Here is a 23,196-nt window from a genome sequence, read left to right on the forward strand (position 1 = left end):
CACTTTCTGTCCAACATTCCTGCACTGTTACGGTCACTGCCTATCTTTGATATACGCTGGTTCACACCACCAATATGCTAAAGTGGTAGCGTGGTAGTACTACCGGAAGAGAAGAATTCAGGTTTTTTTAAGATCTACACGATGTCTTTCAAGGCTTACTTGTTGACGGACGGAGATAAATCCAGACATGAAGTGTGGTACCTTCAAGTCTTCCGGTACTGTCCAGTCTATCTTACTATCTTGATTTGTTCTGCTTCCTCTCATCAAATCGAATAGACAAGAATCAAGTAGAGTTAAGTCAAAACAACTAGAATTTGCCTTATGATTGCAGTTGACTTGAAAAGCAGCTCTAAAAAGCAAAGAAAAAGGCGAATCGCGAAATCCAAGCATGTTTTCAAATTCATTCCACAAGTTTAAGGATCCGCTCCACCTTCCACATCATATGCTATTTCATCGTTGACCTAGTCTCCACGAGGGGACCATTTTTTTCCTGTCACTCTGGTAAGTCGAAAATGTTGAATCTGACGTGATGTTCGGCAAGCTAGGAGATTAAGCTGCACTGAAATCACATTTCATCAACACGGTAAGACATGGATTCTGCAGCAAAGTTGCCACTTCTTTCACACAACTGTGCTTCTCATGATAAATGCGCGTCTCTAAGCTGGGCGAAACGGGAATCTTGTTCTGGCACACTTTGTGAAGATCAGCCATTAGAAAAGTAGCAAAAAAGATGGAAGTTACGATTCGTTGGTAGTGGGATCCATTAATTAACTTTGGTATCGGGTGAGGGAACATACTAAATATTTATACCATACTGTTTTGGCCTGTAATCGTGTAATTGAGGCGATATATCTATTTGGCAAATTCAGTTCCTCTGAAAGGAGCAGCCCACTTCAGACGCACTCTCCAAATCCCTTTCTCATCAATTCACTGCTGTTGGTCCACGTGTCCTACTGTTGCTCAAATTGTGTGTGTCAGGGAGGTGAATTGCGGGAGAGAAATACGGAAAAAGATAGATGAAATTAGAAAAGTGGGACGTCTGGACTAAAGGCAACCCTAACCCATACCTGCGGATGCCAATTTCAATCTCCCCTGACCCCTCACCTAATGCATCCTCATTCGAGAAGGCAAAGGTCGAAGACGTCACAAATAAGCTTTAAGAACTGACTGACGCTTCCAAAGGTATTAAGACTATTAACCCAATTCTATTTGCTACCGCCCTTCAATGAGCTTCTCCTTCTCCATTTCATTTTTCCATTCCACTTGCCTTTTGAACGGTCATTGCTAATCCACATGCTCTTCTGACTATCTCGTTGCCCTGGTCTAGCAAAAATTTGGAATAGATGAATTGCTAGTATAATGAGGGGAAAAATGAAAGAAATGATTAGGTGTTGCTAAGTGGAAATATAACTTGAATGGACGAATACAAAATAATGCTATCGTACGAAATCCCTTGGATTTACTTTCTACTTGGTTGTATGCTTGGTTAATCTCGAGGCGAATGAACTAAGTTGCTGCATTTATAAGGTAACAACCCTTACTTACCCTTTGAACTGGTAATTTTTAAGCAGAATGATTTAAAGCCTGAAAGAACTACAGTAGGAAATGGCACTTGCTAACTAGTGATTCCACTGCCAATTAGTTAGGCTGAACTTTTTGGAAATCAACACTCATTCCTTCATCCTAATGCTGCATTTAAATCAGTTAAGTAGGTCGTAAAATGCCACTAGAAACTGTAAGTAGTGCGAAGGAAAGTTTCATACTCCTAAGTGAAGATTAGGTGAATTGAATAAATCTGCGCGCGACTCTACACCACCCTGTCTACTGACTCGCAAAATGAAGCACTTATGAATGGAGGGGCCTCCCCTTATGAAACAGGATACCTGCTTACTCACACAGACCACTAATTAAATGGACGGCAATGCTGAAGCTTGTTTTCACAGCATTTCACCACTTATACGTCATCTTCATAACGCCTTGTCCACTAATGTTTGCGTAGAGGGCGATTGGCTATTGTCATCGAGCTGTCAAACTGCTGGTCTTATTAATTCTACCTTGAAGGTGGTTGATGTGTACATCAGAAGATGGAAGACGTAGAGCATGTGATGGAGAAAGAATGTATGGATTGGGAAAAAAACGTCGGTAGAATACTAGCAGCACTGTAGGCAATCCACATCACACAGACGCGCAATGCGATGTTGCAAACGCTGAAGCTGCTCCGTATTTAAAAGCGGCCAAGCATTCCCAGTAACGCTTGAGGGAGATAGGGAAAAACTGAGAGAGATGGTATGGATGTAAAGGCATTTACCGACTGAGTGATGGCTGAATGGATGGATGGATGCCTGAGTATCAGAGGCAAGTATCTCATGTAATGCTGTAAAACATAGGTGAGGGTTGCAGTGAGTGCCCGTCTGCACTTACGTGTATCAACAATTTTCGTTGAAAGAGAGGGGATCCTCCAGCCAGTCAACCTCAAATAACTACCACGTCTACTTCCTCCACAAATTGGTCGGAAGAAACGGTCCCATGTGCCATTCTTTTGGTTTACCTCACCGAATAATGAGACTTAAATATTGAAACCTTACATTAATTAACACGATATTTTACAAAACTCAGGTTCAACAGACATCTAGCAATTCAAGTTTTAATTTTTCGACTTTAACTCGCTTAATTTTGAGGGAATAGCCTAATACCTTTAAAGTGCTACATGTAGATTGCCTGTCTAGTGCTGAAGAGCCCAGGGTAAAATTTCGTGCATTCATCAGTCTCCACGTCAAACACTTTCCCCACATCGTCAAACGTGATTATTCGTTTGATTGCAAACCCACTGTCGTGGAGGGATACAATGTAAGACTGGTGTATGAGGACAAATAGTGGAACACTTTGGAAGGAGTGCCAAAAGCATTTAAATGAAAAGAATGCTGCGCGTTGCAGAACTATTCAAGGATAATTTGCTTCTTCTCGGCGTTGACGGTGAAACAGCGACACCCACGGAATTGCTTTGGGTATCCTGACAGGTGCAACGCACTTGGAGTTAGGTCAAGGCTGCGAGGCAGATGTGCCAACACCTTTTAATCCATTTACTGTGATGTGCATCCAGCGCAGTGTGCAGTATGAGCGTATGGTCCTTCTTTCTTCACACCACACAAACACAATGATAATTCGTCTTTGTTGCCACGGGATAGCAACTACACTTTTGTTTCAAAGGCGCTATCCACCAGCCGACTGGCAGACACAGCTACGCAAAGTGCCCAAGCGCTAGTGCTCACCTTTACTTTCATTAATGTGAAGATGGTTTTAATTAGGAGAGAATGGGCGCATCCACTTGGCGTAATATGCGATGATGCTGCAGACTGCTTCAAGTCAGGGCAGTATTTTACTTCTCAGCGGATATCACAAATGAATACCCGTCTCGTTAAACAGTAACAGAGATCCCGTCTCTTCCGAGTTTGTGACGCAGGTGGATGTCAGTCGAGAAGGGGATTAAGGGCTGGGGATCAGAGTATCCACGAACTGGCTGAACGTTGGCAAGATAGCCGTCTGCCAATTGAGAGTGAAGTCAGCACGGTTGGAATAGCCATAGATAGGCATTCGGATGTCTTTTAAATGCTTTTAGTCCACAGCATTCGAATGTCGAGATGCAACATGCTATTTTACCACTATAATGCGATTAAAGTGCTCTGCAGGCACGAGGAGACTTCGATTGCTTCTGAACTTTCTTTCACAAGGAATCTCATGTCATGCACGCATAATCCCCTGTGCCTGTCGTATTTTCTATCAATGACTAGATTCACCAATTCGCTGTGCATCGGCCGTAATTCACAGCTAGAAGACACATTGCCCACTTGCCGTTACATGCTCCGCCAACACGGTATTTAACTACATGCAAGATTGAAAGTCCAAGTGTAATGAAAACATCACCTGAATCAACTCACCTCATCACAGATGCATTAAAAAATATTCAGGCTCAGTGGAGCCGCAGTTGAACTATTGCACTCACTCGAGTAGACCCTGACAACATTTACCGCGTCAGCGGATGTTCAATGTTCCAGCTTCCTTTAAATTTGAAGAAGTGCTCATGGGCGCTTTACCCCATGTCGACGCACACAAGGATTGTAGGGCTGCCATTGTTCTACTTGTGCTCTCCTTCTCCATGGCGGCTGCTCCTCCAGCAACTGTATGACACATACTTCCCTCAAAGGCAATTAATGTCTCTAGATTTATTACAGACATTCATTAATGGATGAATTTCAATGCTCGGCATCTGAATTTTGATAGGCACTGAAATGCAGAATCTCAAACATAAGTAAACATTAACATCAACTGCGGAGTGCAAAGACTGGCTCCATTCTTCTTTTTTGGGCCTATAAAGGTAACAGATAGACAAAGTGTGGAAGTTTATTGCGGCAACAGAACAAAAGTGGCATTAAGTTAAATTGCAGGGAGCAGCGCAGTCCAAGATACTATTGTGACAGCACTTTTAGCTAAGGAAGTGACATACAAGTTTGCGTCATCCGCCTCTTAAACACCCCTACAAAGCACCTATTTTGACCATTAAAAGCGTTTAGTCTAGTCCTTAGCACATGAGATTTCACCTACCTAAACGGAAATGATGATGGAATTAACATTAACACTGTTATATTGCAGTATACGTTCATTTCGAATCCACATTTTGGGCTAGAAGCGGTAAACAAACGCAATAGTGTGATGGAATGGAAGCCATCAGCTACTAAGGAAGTAGTCCGCTCTAAACGAACATATCCATTACCACTGTACTCCATCCACAACTCTCTCAATAAAGCATGCCCTTACCTAAGCAGTCTACTTGTTGAAGTGATTGAAGATTGAGGTGGAAGAGATAAAAGCCGAACCTATTACGCTGGCAGCAGTGTCAGCAAATCTCCTCCCTTTTGAGAACGAAATAGACTTCGAGATGCGGCATAAAACTTTGGATTCAAGCACAGGTCCCACGGGCCCCATCCCAAACCTATACTTCACCGCCGTAGAAGCTGTGATGACTCCAAACATTGATTTGGATGAATAGTCTGCTACCCAACCCCAACTCCTCATAGACCACGAAGAAAAGATACTCGCCGGAGAGTTCTTTGGTAGCTGCCAAAAAGTGGCAAGGAAGACGAGGAGTACGTAAAGAGCCTCCAACTTCTAGTGGAACAAGCCTTTTGTGACTCTCCTCCAAACAGAGTCTAGTCCAGACACAGAGTTCGTCCACCCATTATGGCCGAGCAACTCCGTGGCACTAATACCCACCCCATCACCGAGCTGGTAAAGTTCGCAAGGAAGATGCTTCAAGAGCTGCTTACGGTCGTGAGGTATACAAAACCGCAACAGATGAACGACTCCAACAACCTCGTAATGAGGCCCTCCGCCTTATACCCCTAAAGTGGTTTAGCATTCCTTTTTCCTATCCTGTTTGTTCCCAAACAGTTGCCGTTCATTCTTGCAAGCCCCAGACAGACTGGTAGAACGTCCATGCAATTTCCTCCTCGTCAGTCAACCTGAGGACTTTCCCAATCCTGTATCAAAAGATAAGGGTCGTTTCACCAACTCGAAAGTTACACTCAGCAGAAGGTAAGGCAATGATAGTAGAAGAGACGTCGTTAAAGACAAACATATGCTAGGAAACGTGGGCAACAAAATTTACCATTTATCCAGAACTGGCTTGGAACGTGACTGTGGGCGCCAATTTTATACACAACACAAAAGTCAACCTGAATGTTGTGTTTTGAAAGTGAAGTTCCTGTCACTGCATTGCAGAATTCCATAAAGTGGACAAACGATGTGCATTTGTATATATCACAATTGTTACCACGCCTCACTTCTGTGACCAGTTATACTCGTTTTGAATGCCATCTACTAGCAGGTAGACATGCATTTACTCATTGACTTTTTTGGTCTTGGAGGTGGTACTGTAAAGTAGCGCTGGTAAGAATATACTCTTAAGAAATATCCCAATTTAACAACTACTTTGCTTGGAGAGGTTAAAGGAAAGTGGATCAGAAGCAAGACGACAGTTTGAAGGGATAAGACCACGACAGAGAGTTGAGAAAATGCTCACGTATGTCGCTAAATTTCTAAGGCAGTAGAAAATTAACATTCAAAGCCTCCGCTCTGCACGTCATTGCCACCGAAATCGTTGACACAAAGAGCATAATTAACAAAGACAGGCTTTTGATGGTGGCTACTTCCACACGAGAGGTGGAACTTCTAATGGAGAACGTTACCGTTGACGCAACCATCGAGATGTCGAGACCATGAAAGGACATAAGAAATCAGGCAGTTGAATGTAATGAGACTTTATTTAAGACAACTTAAAATTATACCAAGTTAAACAAACTTGACTCCTAACTAGAGAAAAAGAGAAGAAAAAACCTCTGGAACTAGCCAATCATATGTGAGGTCTGCGGTACCGCAGAGATGCAAATAGCCTACTTGAGACTGCCGATTGGCTCGCCGAGGTCACGCGTGCGCAAATTTCAAATCACTCGCAGCACCAATCACCTCCTGATTGAGTTAAGGACAAATGTGGGCGGTTCCGAAGTAAGTGTGAGGGCCCATGGCATGCATGCCGACTGCAAACTGTCTCGGTCGAATGTGAGAAATGTTGCAAACGTTAAAGCAAAGGAAGGGCAAACACAAATACCCTAATGTGCAAATTTGGAAGAGGTCTGACCTCGCATGAAACTGCACGACAACAACCTCTCCTCAGAAGCAGTGAACACGATCATTTGTACGATGGTGAATTGAAATAAGCTACTTTGGGGTGGTTCAACTAGATTGATAGATCTCTCCATACCGAAGCTTTCCTCATATTACTTAAGCCCCGGTGTGGGGATATGAACATGATGGAGGACAATGACCAAATGGAAAGGTCACCGAAGTGGATCACCATCTTTCATGAACTTTGTGATTCCGGTTTGAGTTAAACTTTGGTTATGATCCCAAAAAAGAAGAAAAATACGAGCTTATGTATGTGCCTACTATTTTTCAAAATCTTTTCCTGAGTACACACGCGCACACATTACACCTTATCTGGAGTGTGTTCCAGGACGGCTTGAAGCACCATTTTATGCACTTCAAGGATGTCCGAGTTTCCCACATTGATCCACCGCCAGGAAGGTGCTGTTTCCCCTCTCCGGCGCTTCTCCTCAAAATCCTTTGCCAATCTACGGAAGTTAGCCAGCACGCGGGTCTGGAAGGACGCATTTTCGAAGCGTTCTTTGCCATAGTCACCCCGATCCTCCAGACTGTCCACACTGGAGGGGACAAAGCATACCACGACGTCAGGCTGGGGGAGGTCCTCCTCGCTACGTAGACACCACTCCCAGGTAGGAGAGTCGGGGTGCTCCTTCGAGGCGGTGTAGACAATACCCGAGTAGCTGTAGCGGTCTAGCACGACGCAGCGACCCTCTGCAAGAGCGGTCCGGATATCTGATGCCTTTTCCCACCTGATTTTAAAAGAGAGACGTTACGATTACTGGGGAGATGAGAGAGATAAGCAGTCGATTAACAAATGCTTCCAAAATTAAACCACTCTACAAAAAACAAAGTGGTAACCTCGTGAAGTAAATGAGAAAGATGTGTTGCTTACTTAATGTGGTGTTGACACCTACTAGACAGATATTAATACTGGGGTTAGTGAAATGATGGTAACAAAGATGAAACTCATGGCATCAGCTTGATCCGAGCCAAGATGGAACATCGGATTATTGCTTAGGGCAAAACTAAAATAAAATTTTGCTTGTTGGTAGAGGTGAAGGCTTCGGTGAGCATGCTGTAACACCCAAAATTACCACATGTCACGCAATGAACCAGAAAAAACAAAAAATTGCAGTCCAAATGCTCCCCAAACTCGACTTTCTACGATTTCATGTAAGTTCCACTAACAGCCAGGCATAAACAGTAGACCGGTCTTTTCTCCAATGACAACCACTTTGTCTATAAATTCAGGTAAGATTATTGACATCGACTAGATCTAGGTCTAAACGACAGGTTAAAACAGGTATGCCACATCCTTGCACCCACAACAGTACAAAGCTCTCACAAGCAGTAGAAATGAATAAATAGTGTTAATGCGATGATAAATGGTACAAAAGTGGATATTTTATCCGCAATTAGTGGGAGTTAAAACATCACGGTAGGGAATACCAAGAGTGACATTAAACTGATCGGTAAAATTGTGAACAGTGTGCGGACTTAAACAACGACCTTTAAAATAAGGGACTGATATTGCGCTTCTAAGGCTAAAAGACTTAAAAATAATTTTAAGTCTGACTCACTATTCAAGACCATAATAATAAAGAAACAAGCATAAACTAGACAAAATCGTGAAAAAAAATGCTATTGAAGTAGGAGTCCTCCTTTATGGAACTCACAAGTATTTACCAATTAATACACTACCAAAAATGTTATTTCCATGTGCTTGATTCATGCACAAACGTTACCTCGAGGCAATAGTACATCATAGCTTCCAGCCATAAATACGAACTAAAGCAAGTTGAGAACCTGATCAAAACACTACAGTAAAACTACGTTCGTTTGTATATGGTTTTAACTGTTCAAGTCCCTCAGTCTACGCGAACTCTAACGACTTCAAAGCCTACAGCCTCTCAGTCCAACCGTTGGCATAAAAAAATAGGATTCCCACACACTGTCAGGCCCTACTACGCCTTCAGGAACGTCTCAGAGCACTGAAACGTTACCTGTTAGCAGTAAAGAGGAGGTGAACGGCATGCGGATTGATGTCGACTTTACCGGAGAGGTAGTTACTCAGACACTGCCCGATGGCGGTGGAGCGATCGGGAAAGCAAAGGAGGTAAGTCTTCGCACCGTAGATATCGCTGAGAGCCCCCGCTAACATCTTTGCCTGTGTCGACTTGCCCACTCGATCAAGGCCCTCCAGTACGACGAATAAACCCCTTTTTGATACCATCTGTGGATGAAAAAAGGCGATCTTCAACCAGACGTTAGATCCTTGGTATCTAAGGTGGCTAGCTGTAGAGAAAGTGGCCAGTTTCTACCAGTACATAAGAGACTACAGTGCGGCAGAGTGCGAGGATGGAGGAAACAATGCCATGAAAGCTAGATCACACTAATAAATTCAAGTGTCTAACCCCACCTTCAGGGGCAAAATAGCGCTTTGACAAAGCTTTAAACACAGTGAGCACAAGTCAGTATGCTTAGTCGAATTAAAAACTCTAAAAGTGATTTAAGCGAAAATTCCCGGTCCATATGGCTTTATTGTCTGAAGCGAATGGAGATAGTTTACTGCTTCCTGAACTACAACTTGTGATAAACAACTAATTATCACCATGACCAGAATACGCGAGATGTATATCACAAAAAGATTTGAGGCACCGAACATTAAATCCGATAGATTATTAAAAGAAAAATTGAGTATAAGCAATTTGACAGTGTGATAGATAGAAATGATGCATGTGCACATGCAAAATACCAAGCCTTAAGGAAGGCTGCAACGAAAGATAACTGAAGTATTTACGAACAAATAACCCCACAAAGAAAATAACTGATTAAAACCTATCAGAAGAGAAAGCCACACAGAAAACAAAAGTAGAGTGTAAAATGAAATACAGTAGTTGCTCACCCAACACACGGAAGGCAAGGCGGTATATAAGCGGCCGATTCGGAACAACGCCAAATACACATACATGCAAAACAATTAGGTAAAACTTGACTGAGGCCAAACAAGTACGGAGTCACTTTTTATCTATTTACCTAAGTTTTTTTGTTGTAAGTAATTAAGGGTTCGACGCAACCGCTTATTGTGAGTGCTTTCTGTGACGGCTTGCAATTATTTGTGGATTACGAAAAAGTACACTAAATGGGCAAGCTTCACCCTATCTTACTTTACTAATTAATTTTTTCTTATCTTTATTTTTTAAGCATACTCATGATTATATTAAACAAAAACCTTTCGCTGGCATAAACCATTTGCACGAACCTCTTCAAGACCGTGATAAAACAGAAGAGTCGGATATGTAGCATGATCCATGATTTACCTCATCTCTCTTAAGCCTCATGGCCTTAAAGCAACAAAAATGGTCGAAATTGAACATAATTGTTGCCTAGAGTCAATGGGTGGAAGATAGTTTTGGGGATACCTAGACAGGGAACCCTTCTGTGATTTCGGAGATGCTGACCGCGCCTCAGTTACGACCTTCAATTTGACTACTCGCTTTCTCTACAAAAGGTATATATATATGCTGCATTGCAAAACTGCAGGTTAAGTAGTTTCAAAGAACTGACGTTTAAATGCACGTAAAAACAAACACCATATCAAAATCATATCAGTTCCTTAAAGTTAAGAAACAACCAATCACCCGTCACTTTTTGAACTAACAACACCACATTGGTTTAAAAGACATGCAAATTGGAGTTTGTACCCTAACCACTACGTGATTCAGGCAGTCCTCAATTCGACGCAACTACTGCCCAAATCCTTCCAGTGATGCTCGCTCAGCACACAAAACCCAAAATAAAAAGGCGTTAAAATCGGCATATTTGCTGTCGAAAATCTCTGCATGAAACACAGCTCTCCCCTGCTGCGCTCTGAACCATGGCAATGCTCAGAATCAATTAAGTTACAAAGTCGATTAAAACAATTTTTGGCGGAAAATCCTAGTGGTGTTTCGTTCGGATCCGTCCTTCTAGAGCAATATTAGTCACATCGGAAACACCTTCTCTAATACTGTCATTTTACGAACTGTTTTGGAGACGTGCAATCATTTCATTGCTACCTTAATTATGAATTTCGAAATTCATCAGGGTCGTTTAGCGATTATGTGCGCACTTCCAAAGGGATTTTAAGGTCTCTCATTAATCCGGAGCAGCGTTTCTTAAAACATTCATTTTTACACTATCAATCGCTTCAATAGCTTTTGAGTAATGGGTTTTACGTCCTAACGCGCATCGGGCAACTACTTGGAATCTTTTCGAATGCTGCGCAAATGATTTCAATTTATGGAAACTTCGGGACCCTTACGTTCTCTCATTTTACTTTATTTGCCAAAAATAATGACTAATGATCAATAAACGCTGCCAACAGATGAGAAAGTTTAATTATTGTCAATCACACCGGACATCAACAAAATTTTATTTGTAAAATAATACAATAAAAGCAAGACTCATACTCAAAGAATATACTTGAAATGCATTCGTGCTGGCGCGATACACTGATAGCTGTAAATTAGGAATCATGAAATATGCGGAAGGATGGAATAAGCCTGTCTACTAATTACCATTCTCTAGCTGCGTCACATATATGGGTCACCCCGATTCCTTAAATCTAGCTATCAATAAAAAAACCCCTTAAAACTCAAAATCTCCGAACTGTATAAGCGTGTCTGAGAACTAAATTTAGCGACAAAACGCTGGTTGCATTCTTTTTCATAAATTCAAATATAGCAGATGTAAATCTTATTTTGAGAGTCAGATCTTAACGCAAATTGCACCCAGTACTTTCTGTTCATTTACAGCTCTTACCTTGGTAAAATACTAGAGTTTCTTCCTTCTCGGTCGTCACAAATATGCTACATGTACTTTTTTACAGTTTAGTGACAACTGGTTACACTGCGTCTCGTCAAAAACGAGGTAATTCAAGTACGCTGAAAACAATTAAGTAGTCATGGCATCCTCCTGGCCTGAGCATAACTAAATCGTTAGGTTTGGAGCTGTAAAAGTTTGTCAAAATGGTAAACACCATGAGCTATGACGGTTGACTTACTTGTGATGATACAGTCGACTCGTGAATCGCACCAGTGATCACGCTTCTTGGAGCACACCATCATGCCAAGTGAGATATATCATGCAGATTGGATCTTACAGAAAAATTTGATAGCCCTGGATGGCAGCACAGGGCATACGAGATTTACATGCCACCAACCCGACACCTTTTTGTGATCAATCCCTTTATGCCGGTACTTATTCAAGGTGTTCCTTAAATTTATCTGGTTTAACGAAGAATTTTAAGGCCAGACTGGTGATTAATTAAGTCATTTTGGTATTTAGAGTAAGTTAGCTACCTATTCTTCCTTCCTTCAAACAGTTATAAAATTGGAAGCACGTGCTTGACTTGAGAACCTCTAATAAGGGATCCCATTAAACCACCCAAAGTGAGGGGAAATGAAGAGTCTCATTAAAGACTGCCAAAAGCGTAATAGCACTCCCCACAAATGGGAGTGTGTAGGATGATGATCGTTAAATAAAATAACTAACCCATAAAAACTAATTCACCAAAAATACAGGCAAAAATGAGCTGAAAAGCTGTGTCTCAATCCTACTTAATTGGGTTGTCTGTCTCTACCCTGTTGAGGATCGGTTTCACTCAAAATCACTAACGCAATTCGTTCTCCAGCATCACCCATCCATTGTCACATCGTTTTTTTTTTCAAGAAAATTCCTGATTAAAATATTCAAGCCAAAAGCATCCGTTCCATTTTGCAGTTGGAAGAAGAAATGCTACCGCGGCGGCGCCACGCGCAATAGTAGCTGCCGTAAAGGTCGTGGGTCACGCCAGTCCAGACGCCGTATACAAAGATGGCGGGCGCCAGTGGCAGTGCATGCATTGAGCACTATGAATGAGAGCTCAAAACTGTCAGATGTATACTTGTATGGAAAACTTCGAGCACAGAGCGATGCGTTCAGCCACAAAAGGTATTTGTTTGAATGCTATCAACATTTAACCAAAAGGCGGTCGTACTTCCACATGTCGGCGAATCGACATAAACGACGAGTTCTTCTATGCGTACGATGAAAACCACACAAACATTTAAGCAAACTTGCAATTTGACAAAGCTAGCGCAGGCTGGATACCAAGATGAAGGAAGGGAATCACACTTTTTTGCGATGTTTTAGATCTATCAACAACGATTTCAACATCAAAAACGCTCATCTTGAATCCAGCAGGTGCTAGTATAATCGAGAAATTGACAGTCAACTATTCGGTAAAAATAACGGCGACTTTTGTTCTTAAAGTGTTTTTTAAAGCCCTAAACCCAAAAGTTCCGATTTGGCTTGAACACTTGGGTTAAAATGACGTAAGATTAATGCGAACCGATGGAGAGACATGAAATGTTCCTCAATATCAAAAGGCAAGCGTTTGCAGAAATGTGCAAGAAATCCCTCACCTTTTTGCAATTCTCAGCCCTCTGAAACTAGCAGCTATTTCCACCCAAGCCCATATCGTAATGGTGAGAAAGAGATAATGTTCTCAGGGCATAACACAAACAATTACTTAGGGCTCTATTGCTTTCCCGTCGTTTCGGTTGAGTGAAGCGTTTTATTACTAGTACCTACTCATATTTCATGTTGTTTGATTATTTTTTTCTGCAAATTGAACACTCCATTACTCACATCCAACTAATAGACACTATGACGTGTAGAAACACATGAGGTCGCCATCTACTCCAGCTTTTGCTACCATAATGACAATTAAATTCATGATTCAAGGTCTTGTGAGTATAGCGGTCACCAAGCGCGAATGTGGAGACCTTTTTCGTGTCACATGATGCGTCGCTCATGCCACCGACATCACTAATCCCAGACATTTCATTTGATCGTAATAAAATTCTTCCAAATTCACGGGGTTTTGGAGCCAACTCTAGAGCAACGTTGACAACTACCTGGGTCTTCCTATGATAAATTTCGGATGAGTACCAATTAGCAATAAACAGCAATTTGTGGGCAACAGTGTAATATACAGATGACGATCTGAGTGTCACACATACGCGACGCACGATGCCACGCGTCTTTTACAAATTTATGATAATTACATGAAAATATCGTGTTACAATCAGATCGAATGGGTCTAAAGCAACAAACTTGTCCGAGAGTGGTCACATTTCCTTAGGTTTTTGAGCAGCAGCTGAACTAGTCCGTTGGATAGTGCAATTGTTGGCTATATACAAGGACAATGAAACACTGCCGTGTTGACCAATGTTTCCCCAAAGCTTCGGAATTTTAAGCCTATTTAAAAGAATTTTATTCTCTGGAAGTTGGAAGAGGTTTTTGCGCATATTGCATTTGTGCGGTCCGTTTTTGATTGGCCAAAGTCAGGGTCATCCTGTCCCGTATTTCAATAAGTGAGTAAAGACTCAATTTTATAATTTTAAGTAGTAAATAAGTAAAATTTGTTGTGCTAGGTATTGTTTAGGGGAAATACCACCAAAATGGGGTCACTCTAGACACAACCATTTTAGCAATATTATCTCTCATCCACTAAAACATCTACTTGACAACATTCGGATGCATTTTTTAAAGACACCGCGTGAATATTCCCTACTTTAATCACGTATTTTACTCAAAAGGCTTTTAAAAAAGGCAACGGAGGATCCGCAGGGAATTAAGTAATGAGTAGAACTAAAAGTAGGCTCATTATTAGCAGGAAAATTACGTTGAGAAAAGAATGAAAAACTCAACCTTGTGCCCTTATCTGGTGCAGCCTAAAACCCCCGTCAGCATACTACCTGTGCTAACATCCCAATTTTATCCCAGATCTTGTTTCAAAATTTGTTTCTACCAGAGAATTAAAACAGCTCCCCTCTTCCGTTTCGTTTCTAGTTTAGTTTGCAGTCTACTTAAGATATTCCTAGGGTAGGATACAAAAACGAGGTTTGTCTAAATGCGCGTTTAGCCTTGTGGGCTATTCACTTTCCGCAGGTTCCACCACCATCCTGTTGATATTAACACTCATCTATACCTACGGTCTCCAAGCCCTGGCAGTAAACCCTCTTCCCGAGCGGTTGGTAGGCCTTACCCCGAATCAGAAGGCTACGATGAATCCGATTTCATAGCGTTGTGAAGTACAGAAGCGATCATGATTAATGAAAACACTGGTCATAGAATGACATACCAAAATTAAGAAGCCGAGTATTTATTTAGTAGAAAACAAGGCTACGCACGTGTCTATACGATTTTTTCGTCTAGGGTCCGGATAAGAATAATTTAAAATGTGGCGAAACTATGTGGTCGGGTGGATTAGAGGGTACATATAGCGAGGCGGGAACGTTAGAGTAAATCAAAGCCAGAGGGAAAGGCTTGCTATGGCGCGTTAAAAAGCAATGTTAAAAAGTGCGTATTAAAGCATAGTTTAGTTACTTTTTTATGACCCTTCTATTGCGAAAGTCTCTATAACTAGAACGGGAAAGGAAGAATATGTGCATTAATAGGGAAAGTTGACGATGATTAGTTTTGGCTATTTTACTCATCTTAGGCAGGTGTTCTGTGGTACAGCTATTGTTTTTGCAACGTGCGAGTTTTTGCGTCTGCCCAGTTCGCTCACCATCTTAATGCCAAGGTGTCTTGACTATACACAACACGTCTCATCTACATTATCTAATGAGAAATTATACTAGGCCTTGGATGGTCACCCAGGGCCCTACAATACCTTAAGATAGAGTATTTAAATTAACTGAAATCATCAACTACTTTTATTCATTGAGCATTTATGAGCGTTTGATAAAACATACGCACAAATTTACTCCTGAATAAACTGAAACTTACACCACAAACTGCACTATAAACGAATTCCAAAAATTGCGAACTAAGTTACGTCAATATCATAAAATCTCAAATCAGATATTTTTGGGTGAAAGGGAAACTTTGGAAGAACTGGTGTTACAGTATTACTTAAAAAGACGCGATTGCAACCGACTTTTACAAAGTGAGAGAAGCGGAGCTACCGTAATGGAAACGAGCTTGTTGATACCAGTTACTTTGAAATAGGATCAGAAAAATTTTACAATGAAAGCAAGAAGTGTTCCATGCCCAATTGTCAAAAACACACACAGTAAACATTGGTTCTTCAACCTTACAGAAACCTATCAGCGACTGCTTTGAATATGAGCATTTTGTGGCAGTGCTGGTAAACAATTGTTCGCAGTTAAAATTACAATTAGAATGGTAAAAAGACTACTTTATGTTAGTCACAGCTTTGGATATGCCACAGAACAGCGTTACGTATTAATGTGCGGACAGGATCGTGATGCGACCCATTACTAGCCTAAACGTCAATTTATTAGGGCGAAGTAAGGATAGTAGAGTAGAGCAGTAATCGCACTAACATATCAATCAACGAGGAAAAAAGGAGGGTAGGTGTTAAGTACTTCTCTTTAACGCCGGAAAGGACATGGGCAGATTGGTATACTAGGTGTCAATCAGCGAATAAAAAGAACGATAGCACGACTGTGTGGTAGATATACATATATTTTGAACTTGCCATTTAATACATATGAACAACTGATCCATAAATAGAACTCAAGTAAGTTTTTAATAACAATTTGTGATCACAGAAACTCACTTTTAATATAGGTAGGTTGGCGCGGATCCTTTTCGACTTTCCGTTTCTGCTCTAAGCCGGGGTTGTGTCTGCAAAAAATAATGAATGCTAGTTACTGACTCGTCAAAGGGAGTGGAAAACTTCGTAAATAGATGAAATAAGCAAAAGGATGAGGGCAGTATGAAAAATTACCGGAAGAAGCTGTCCCCGCAACAGCGACAATTGCAAAGGACAACCACCCGAACATCAGTGTCATCTAGATTGCACATCTTTCACGCAGTATTCAACAGAAAATGATTGGGTAAAACATCCACTAATTTTTTAATTATGAAACCGAAATTGGCGAAATCGTTAAATTTAGAAATGACTGCTGGAATGCAGAATCCGAAATTGATTTTCTTTGCGCTATCTCGCGTTACATTTTGCATTATCAAGCATGTAAAAATAACCGCTGAATTTCGAAAAAACGGAGAGAAGTAACAGCCGCATTTTATATTATATTCAAAGGAGCCTTTAGACACAAAAAGGTACAAGAAATATTAGACGGTCCTGTGACGATAAGGAAATTCTGGTGGGGCTGATAAACAGTCTCGAGTCAGAAAACACTTCCCCTCCCTACTATTTTGACCTCGAAATTTGGGTGGAAAAATGCGTAACTTACACATATATAACTTTGTCCTTCCCATTCGCATGCATCTTCGTCTCCATCTGTTGGATTATATTACTCAATTTCAATGCTACTGCCTCCTCTTTTGTCGAAAGGTCCGAGTCGAAATTATAACTGCTCACATCGTCACAACTTCTACCACTGTCATAACTCCTCATCCTTGTAGTCGGAGCGAGTGAAATCGGAGCCTCTAGATGATTCCTTGAACGCGGCGCCAAAGTTCCACTTCGTGACCTATACTCAGGTATCGGATAGTTCGGTTTCAAAGGCGTGAAATTTCGCTGTAGACGCACGAGTTCGGTGCATACAGGAGGATCGACTTTGAGCGGATAGACACTGCCATTGGTGAGGAGGAAATCGAGCCCCTTTTTATGCGTCTTGTGGGAGTATTTAGAGGATTCGTCCTGAGGGACTAGTTTGTAGTTTGAGGCGGTTGATGCTTTGACTGATTGAGCTGATGAGTGGCGTTGCCGGCTGCGATGTCGGTGGCCTTTTGAATGTCGACGCTTTTGTGGATGTCGATGCCTTTGTGAATGTCGCTCTTCGTGAACAAATAGCACGTAATCTTGGGGTTTGGGCATTTGGGGGAGGGGATCCTTAGCAAGAAAGAAGCCTCACCTCAAAGTGTTTAAATGATGCTAACTGCTGATGGCGGCATTATTGTGCTGTGCTCGTGTGTGCGTACGTACGACGGAACGAGCAGTGAAGTAGCCAATCAGGAACATTGGATTTCGCTGTTAGACTGTGACATCTATCAAAAAGACGTCTGACGCCGTGTATCACGGGTTTGTCTAGGCGAATGTAGTCGTCTTTGAAGGATCAGCGTATGCGAAAATGAAAGAGATGCAAAATAAGCCATAATAATGACATGTGGAATTTCGACTTAAAACTGGAAAATACTAAGTTACTTCAAACTAGTGACGCTAGGCAATGAAAATTAATGCCTACTTTAGTACGCATCATGTGAGTCGTACGTCATGAAGTTTACTTCCTACGAGTGACAGAAGAGAGGTTACTTTAGCAAAACGCAGGTATAGGTCCGAAGGTTGAGGAGAAACAGTTTTCTCTCCATGCCTTGTGACGTGCACAATAAGGGAAATCCTGAAGTGGAATTTGGAGACCTAGCGAAATATACATTCCACGGTCATCTGCAGCGAATGACGAGGCGTAGACGGGGTGATGCAAGAAGGATTCAAACCATCGGTTGGCAGTAGATGAAATGAGGAAATGAGATTATTGCCACTCCTACTTCAAATAAGGAGTCCACACAGAACGCATTCATGTGTCCCCAACAATGAATTAAAAATTTGTCAAAGATCCTCGTGAGCACTAGTAAAAGGCTCGTGTGCGTGACCTTAAAGATGTCATTAACTCAAGGTTATCTTATTCAAAGAATCACCTGAAAGCGCATGTAAACAATGACACTAGGGTTGTATTAAATAGTCGCATGAAAAGTTGAATTCAGTGGCTTAACTCAGCTGACTGTGTATGTTTACCATTTTGTAAAAACGTCAGCTATTTGTTCGTATCAAGTAAAATATATGGTCCTAAATCCAGATTTTGAAGAAAAGATAATTGAGCAGTTGCAGAGGTCCCAAGTATACACCGTAAATTGTTAATGAGGCCTAAGCACTCGCATCATTTTATAGTATTCAAGAAAGTGCAATGGCTTCCAAAGGTACTGAGGACGAAATCATATCTTCAAGTGATGATATGAACTAAAAAAAGCTGGTAAACCCTGTGGTAACCATTTCTTAGCGGAAAGTTGGTATTATCCTTTTGATTTGACTGGATCCAATGAATAAAATCGGATTTGGCGAAGGTATGCGTGTGACTGTTTGGCAGGACTCCTTGCTGTTGTTGGCGCTGACGAGATCTTGATAGATGTGACTCAATCCCACATTATGACGAAGTAAAGCCTACTTTTGGATACCACAATAGCTTAAAGGTGTGACGTGTGGCAGAACCCAGAAACGGTGTTGCGACACCAGGTTTACACTTAAATTAACAGGGGAGGGGGAAAGTCGTGGTGGGAGCTAGGCAAATGTGTCCCACCAGTATGCTATGTACTAAAAAATGTGGAAAATGTCCCCCATGATCATCACTTTGTTCCTTTCTCCTTTCACGGGCGTCATAAAGCCATGCAGCCTCTTTCGCATAGTCGACTCACCAACTTTGGATGGGGCATGACCCTTGTGTTGCAAGGTTGGACGAAAGGAACAAATCTTTTTTTTACAATTTCGACACCCAAGTGTTAAGTGATATTTTGAGTAAGCAAAAGTGCAGAACTTAGTTTTTGAAAATTAACAAATAAGGGAATTAGTGGGTGAATTTGTACTTAATTAAGGGTCGAATTTTCAGCTTCAGCTTCAACTTTGAGTTATTCTCGGCGGGCTATTGCGCCAAACACTGCATCTGTAACAACAGGACATTCACTACATCCTTACACCTGAATAAGCAGGATCTTGAGGCTCTACTTTCTTTTTGGGACATATAACCTTCCTGCTAGGCCTCTAAGGCTTTCCCCTCCTCTCACCTTTCCCTCTTGTTGACGAGTGCACAACTGGCGGTGGCACATAGCAATGGTAAAATCAGCTTAAATGGCCAGTTTGTATTCGGAAATGCACCGGACTTGCCAAAATACCTACCCACCTTATTTTGTGCTGGAAAGAGTGGCAAACATCACATTGTTTCCTCTTTAAAGGAGTACAGTCACATGAAGAGGCAAATTTTCAAGGTTTAATCATCACGCACATTCATTTTAAAAAGTAACTAATGTCTTTCCTTTCTACCTGCGCTTTGAAACCGATATGAAAATTCTCCGATAGAGAAGCTAATGAACCACTTCCACAGGCTGATGAGAGGGGCCAAGACTTTTCGCCACGGTTTAGACATACGAAGATGCTAGTTTGAAGTGGACATAACTGTCTTCGTAAAAATGCCTCGAAATTCTTTCTCCAATAGCCAAAACAAACATTTAATTGTTTGCATTACTATCATTCGCTGCATAGAGCTGCACTTTTTCCTTCCACAAAAAGCTAAAGAGATCTTTTACTATTTCGAAAAATGAAGAAGACGCCTACCTTAGAGACCGTGAGCAAAACTTGACGAGAAGAGATCGAAATACATACGAGGAATTTGATGCTGAGGGAAGGAAACGGTCAACGCTTTCTTTGGCGTGTTGCCTCTACCACGGTCCCTCTTTAAGAGCATCTCAATCAAACCACTTTTTGCCCTCATTTTTTATTTTTACTTCATTTATTTAATAATAAACAAGGAGATTTCGTTTTTCTGCTACTTTCAAAAGGATGAGTTCAAACCCTTCTAAGTAGAGAACACATTAAAGAGTTAGGTCACCTGAACTACAAATTTAAAAAAGGGTTCGAAAAATATCGGTTAGTCTCTAAAGAGAAAGCAAATTACTTAAACTTAACTAATGTTTGAGTTGTTTGGCCTGCGGTACCAGTCACGGAGCCGCATCTACTGTTGAGATGCCCTCCCGGGGATCGATATACGGCATTGACCCGCATGTGCGTTTCGCCGTGACCAAGGCTGTTCTTCAACCTGCGGACCCGAGCGAAGGGCGACCGCAAGTAGAAGTGGCATTGGCAGTCCACTTAATTGACTGTCCACCATGCCCCTCAACAACGTAGTTGAAAGTGCCGACTTCTCTTCTTTTTCGTGCTCCGTTAAGGTGCAATGGCTGTTATACTTTAAGTGTTTTGGTCTCGTAAGCACCTAAGGTTCCGCATTTGTACTTCCGCTAGGCGGAATACCCACAGAGCCTTGCCAGTAACCCCCAGTCCCTAGTATCGTGCATTCTTTCACCTTTGGGAGTACTTGAGGCGCTACACGGCTACTATATCCACCAAATGTTATGAACCCTCTCGTTAGCTAGGTAAAGCAACTACAAATTTATCTCAAGATTGTCAAAAATCTAAAAATGCGCATAAAATTATAGGAGATAAATTTATAAATTACACAAAGGCATTATAAAATAGAATCATACAAGGAAATTTTGCAAAGTGCCGGCTTAACAAACAAAAGTATTTTAATCATTTTTTAAAAAACGGTATCATATTCAATCTGTCTGAGAATTTTGCCGTAGGAGGTCTGAAGTCGCAAACACTCGCCCTCACGTCTACAACTTGTGTGATTTAATTTGCGGGTTTTAGACTTCAAAAGGAGTGGAAGACCAGTCCTCAACTTTTCACACAAAATTATGTGTGCTTAATTTTTTCACTTCTTTGCCATCTCGTCCTCTACCTCCTCAAACAGCTTGGATATCAAATCACGTCCCCTTTCTCCTTCTCTCACGCACACATCGGATCCCGTTTCAGATGCGGGAAATCCAAAGATGGCGAAATCTTTCTCACCCGGAGGTCGTGAGAAACCGGGACTACCTCCTGCCTGCTTGCCGACTGGGACATACCTCACAACTCAAAAAAAGCCATCTTTTAGTTTATATTATATAAAGTCGAAGAATAAATACACATAGGACTGTGTAAGTTCACCGTATTGCGTAAGGACAGGAAAGCCGAAATTGTATGTACTAATGAATAAAAGGCTGCAGTATGGATAACCATCTAAGCAAAGGCTTCAAAATAACCAGATGCAGTAGGCCTTTCTTGGTGCCAAATACTGCTGACAGGTTTGGTGACAGCTCTGCCGACACTACAAACATTCTCAGAGAGAGGGGTAATAGGATTATCGTATACGCCGCATTTGAAGGAGGATTTACGAAAGTTAGTGAGGCCATTCTTGAGCCATTTAAAGGATCTCGGTATTGTAAATTGCTGGGTATAATCGAAAAGTGCAGCGGCATGGCATAGATCTGCGGAACGATATCAGGACCTCAAATTGGTATCCTTAACCTCGACGAATAATGGAAGGAGTAAATCGGGTCGGAATGCAATGAACGGTAGCGAAATCGACGAAAGCTGCGGGCGTTGACTTCTAAGACTCTGCAGCTACACACCTCAGCCTACTAATACAGCACGGTTTGGCACAGTTCCTGCTGTTCTGCTTTCAACTAGTTTCCGCATATTTTGGGCCCATCTCCGGTAAACGCCGGTCAGACCCGATTGGTGCGATTCGAGATTGTCTGCTTAACTAATCAAGTGTACCTCGGTTCTAAAGCCATAGAAGGGTACAACGCACCATTGTATTGCATATACTATGTTTCGTAGTAATTTTGCCTATTTTGTGAGATGTTTTCACTCAATAATCTAATATCCTGGACGGTGATTCTTTCTGGATATTTCAACCGCGAATAATAGATGACTTTCAGATCTTGCGCTGCAGCGATGGTTTTCCTGACACATAATCCAAATTTGTTCTACATTGGCTAACATTACCAAAAATTAATTAGCCATTGGTTTTTACCATTCAAACTTACTTCCTTTATTTGCAGATGAGCATTTTTCGTAAACATCCATCAATGGCTGTAAGATTAAACAGTACTGTGATAGCCTGCAAAGCAGCCCAACATGGTAAGCAATTACTAGTTAAGCGATGGGACCCTCGAACGTGACTAGCCATTACAAGAAATACACGAATATGGGCAATCATACTACCGTTTACGATGACGCCATGATGTTTTGTCGATTGATAAGGGCAAGTATTTTAGCAACCTACTTACAATTAAATTAGTAGCGTAAATTTATCCTCTATTAAGAAAAAAGTCAGCGAAACAATGCTAGGCAGTTTAAAAATAAACCTGTGATAGATCGTATTCCCTTCTTAATCTTAAGAATTGTGAGTTAAATCAAATTTTCTAATTTTTAATGTCAAAGTAATCGAAGGGGTGGTAAGGGGCCGTTTTCCTCGCCTCAACATCCCAACAGAATTGATGAGTAGCTACTTAAACTCATTAGAAATTCAGCAAGCAAACAAATTCCCACTACATATACAAGTAAGAAGGAATGCATCAATTGGAGGAGAATATCTATGCTTCTTAAAGCACATAAGCAATAGCATTTATTTTAACGCACCTATATTATCATAACGGGTAATTGTGGTGGAATATATTGACGTTCTGACCTATTTTTCAATCTACTGATACCACCCTATAATTTCTGTATTAATCTCTAAACTAACTCCTTCCTGATTCTTAACAAACAGCACACTCAAAGTTTGCTTCGAAGAAGAGGAAGGAAAAGTGCTTTAAAGGTTATTTCCTCAACGGCGATATTTGGAGATATCGGTGAATCCCGTT

The 23,196-nt window shown here is 41.3% G+C and overlaps 3 protein-coding genes across 3 annotated transcripts; 1 reads left to right on the plus strand and 2 right to left on the minus strand. All coding sequences in view use genetic code 11, as the record gives it.

The window, feature by feature from the left end:
* Window positions 1–4,036: 4,036 nt before the first annotated feature.
* On the plus strand, window positions 4,037–5,044 carry EGR_05988 (hypothetical protein; the record flags this gene model as incomplete). Its single annotated transcript, XM_024495237.1, has 2 exons — window positions 4,037–4,177; window positions 4,844–5,044. The coding sequence occupies 2 exons, from the start codon at window positions 4,037–4,039 to the stop codon at window positions 5,042–5,044; spliced, it is 342 nt and encodes a 113-aa protein (XP_024350321.1).
* Window positions 5,045–7,039: 1,995 nt separating this feature from the next.
* Window positions 7,040–10,030, minus strand: EGR_05989 (Thymidylate kinase; the record flags this gene model as incomplete). The annotated part of the gene is made up of 3 exons (XM_024495238.1): window positions 7,040–7,466; window positions 8,721–8,950; window positions 9,980–10,030. 3 exons carry the CDS (start codon window positions 10,028–10,030, stop codon window positions 7,040–7,042), a joined length of 708 nt encoding a protein of 235 aa, XP_024350322.1.
* A 6,289-nt stretch (window positions 10,031–16,319) lies between these two features.
* EGR_05990 (hypothetical protein) lies at window positions 16,320–20,615 on the minus strand (the record flags this gene model as incomplete). Its single annotated transcript, XM_024495239.1, has 4 exons — window positions 16,320–16,401; window positions 16,974–17,575; window positions 20,063–20,123; window positions 20,464–20,615. The coding sequence occupies 4 exons, from the start codon at window positions 20,613–20,615 to the stop codon at window positions 16,320–16,322; spliced, it is 897 nt and encodes a 298-aa protein (XP_024350323.1).
* Between the last annotated feature and the right edge of the window lie 2,581 nt (window positions 20,616–23,196).

The sequence above is a fragment of the Echinococcus granulosus genome (genome assembly GCF_000524195.1).
Source record: "Echinococcus granulosus chromosome Unknown EG_S00049, whole genome shotgun sequence".
NCBI classification, from domain to species: domain Eukaryota; kingdom Metazoa; phylum Platyhelminthes; class Cestoda; order Cyclophyllidea; family Taeniidae; genus Echinococcus; species Echinococcus granulosus.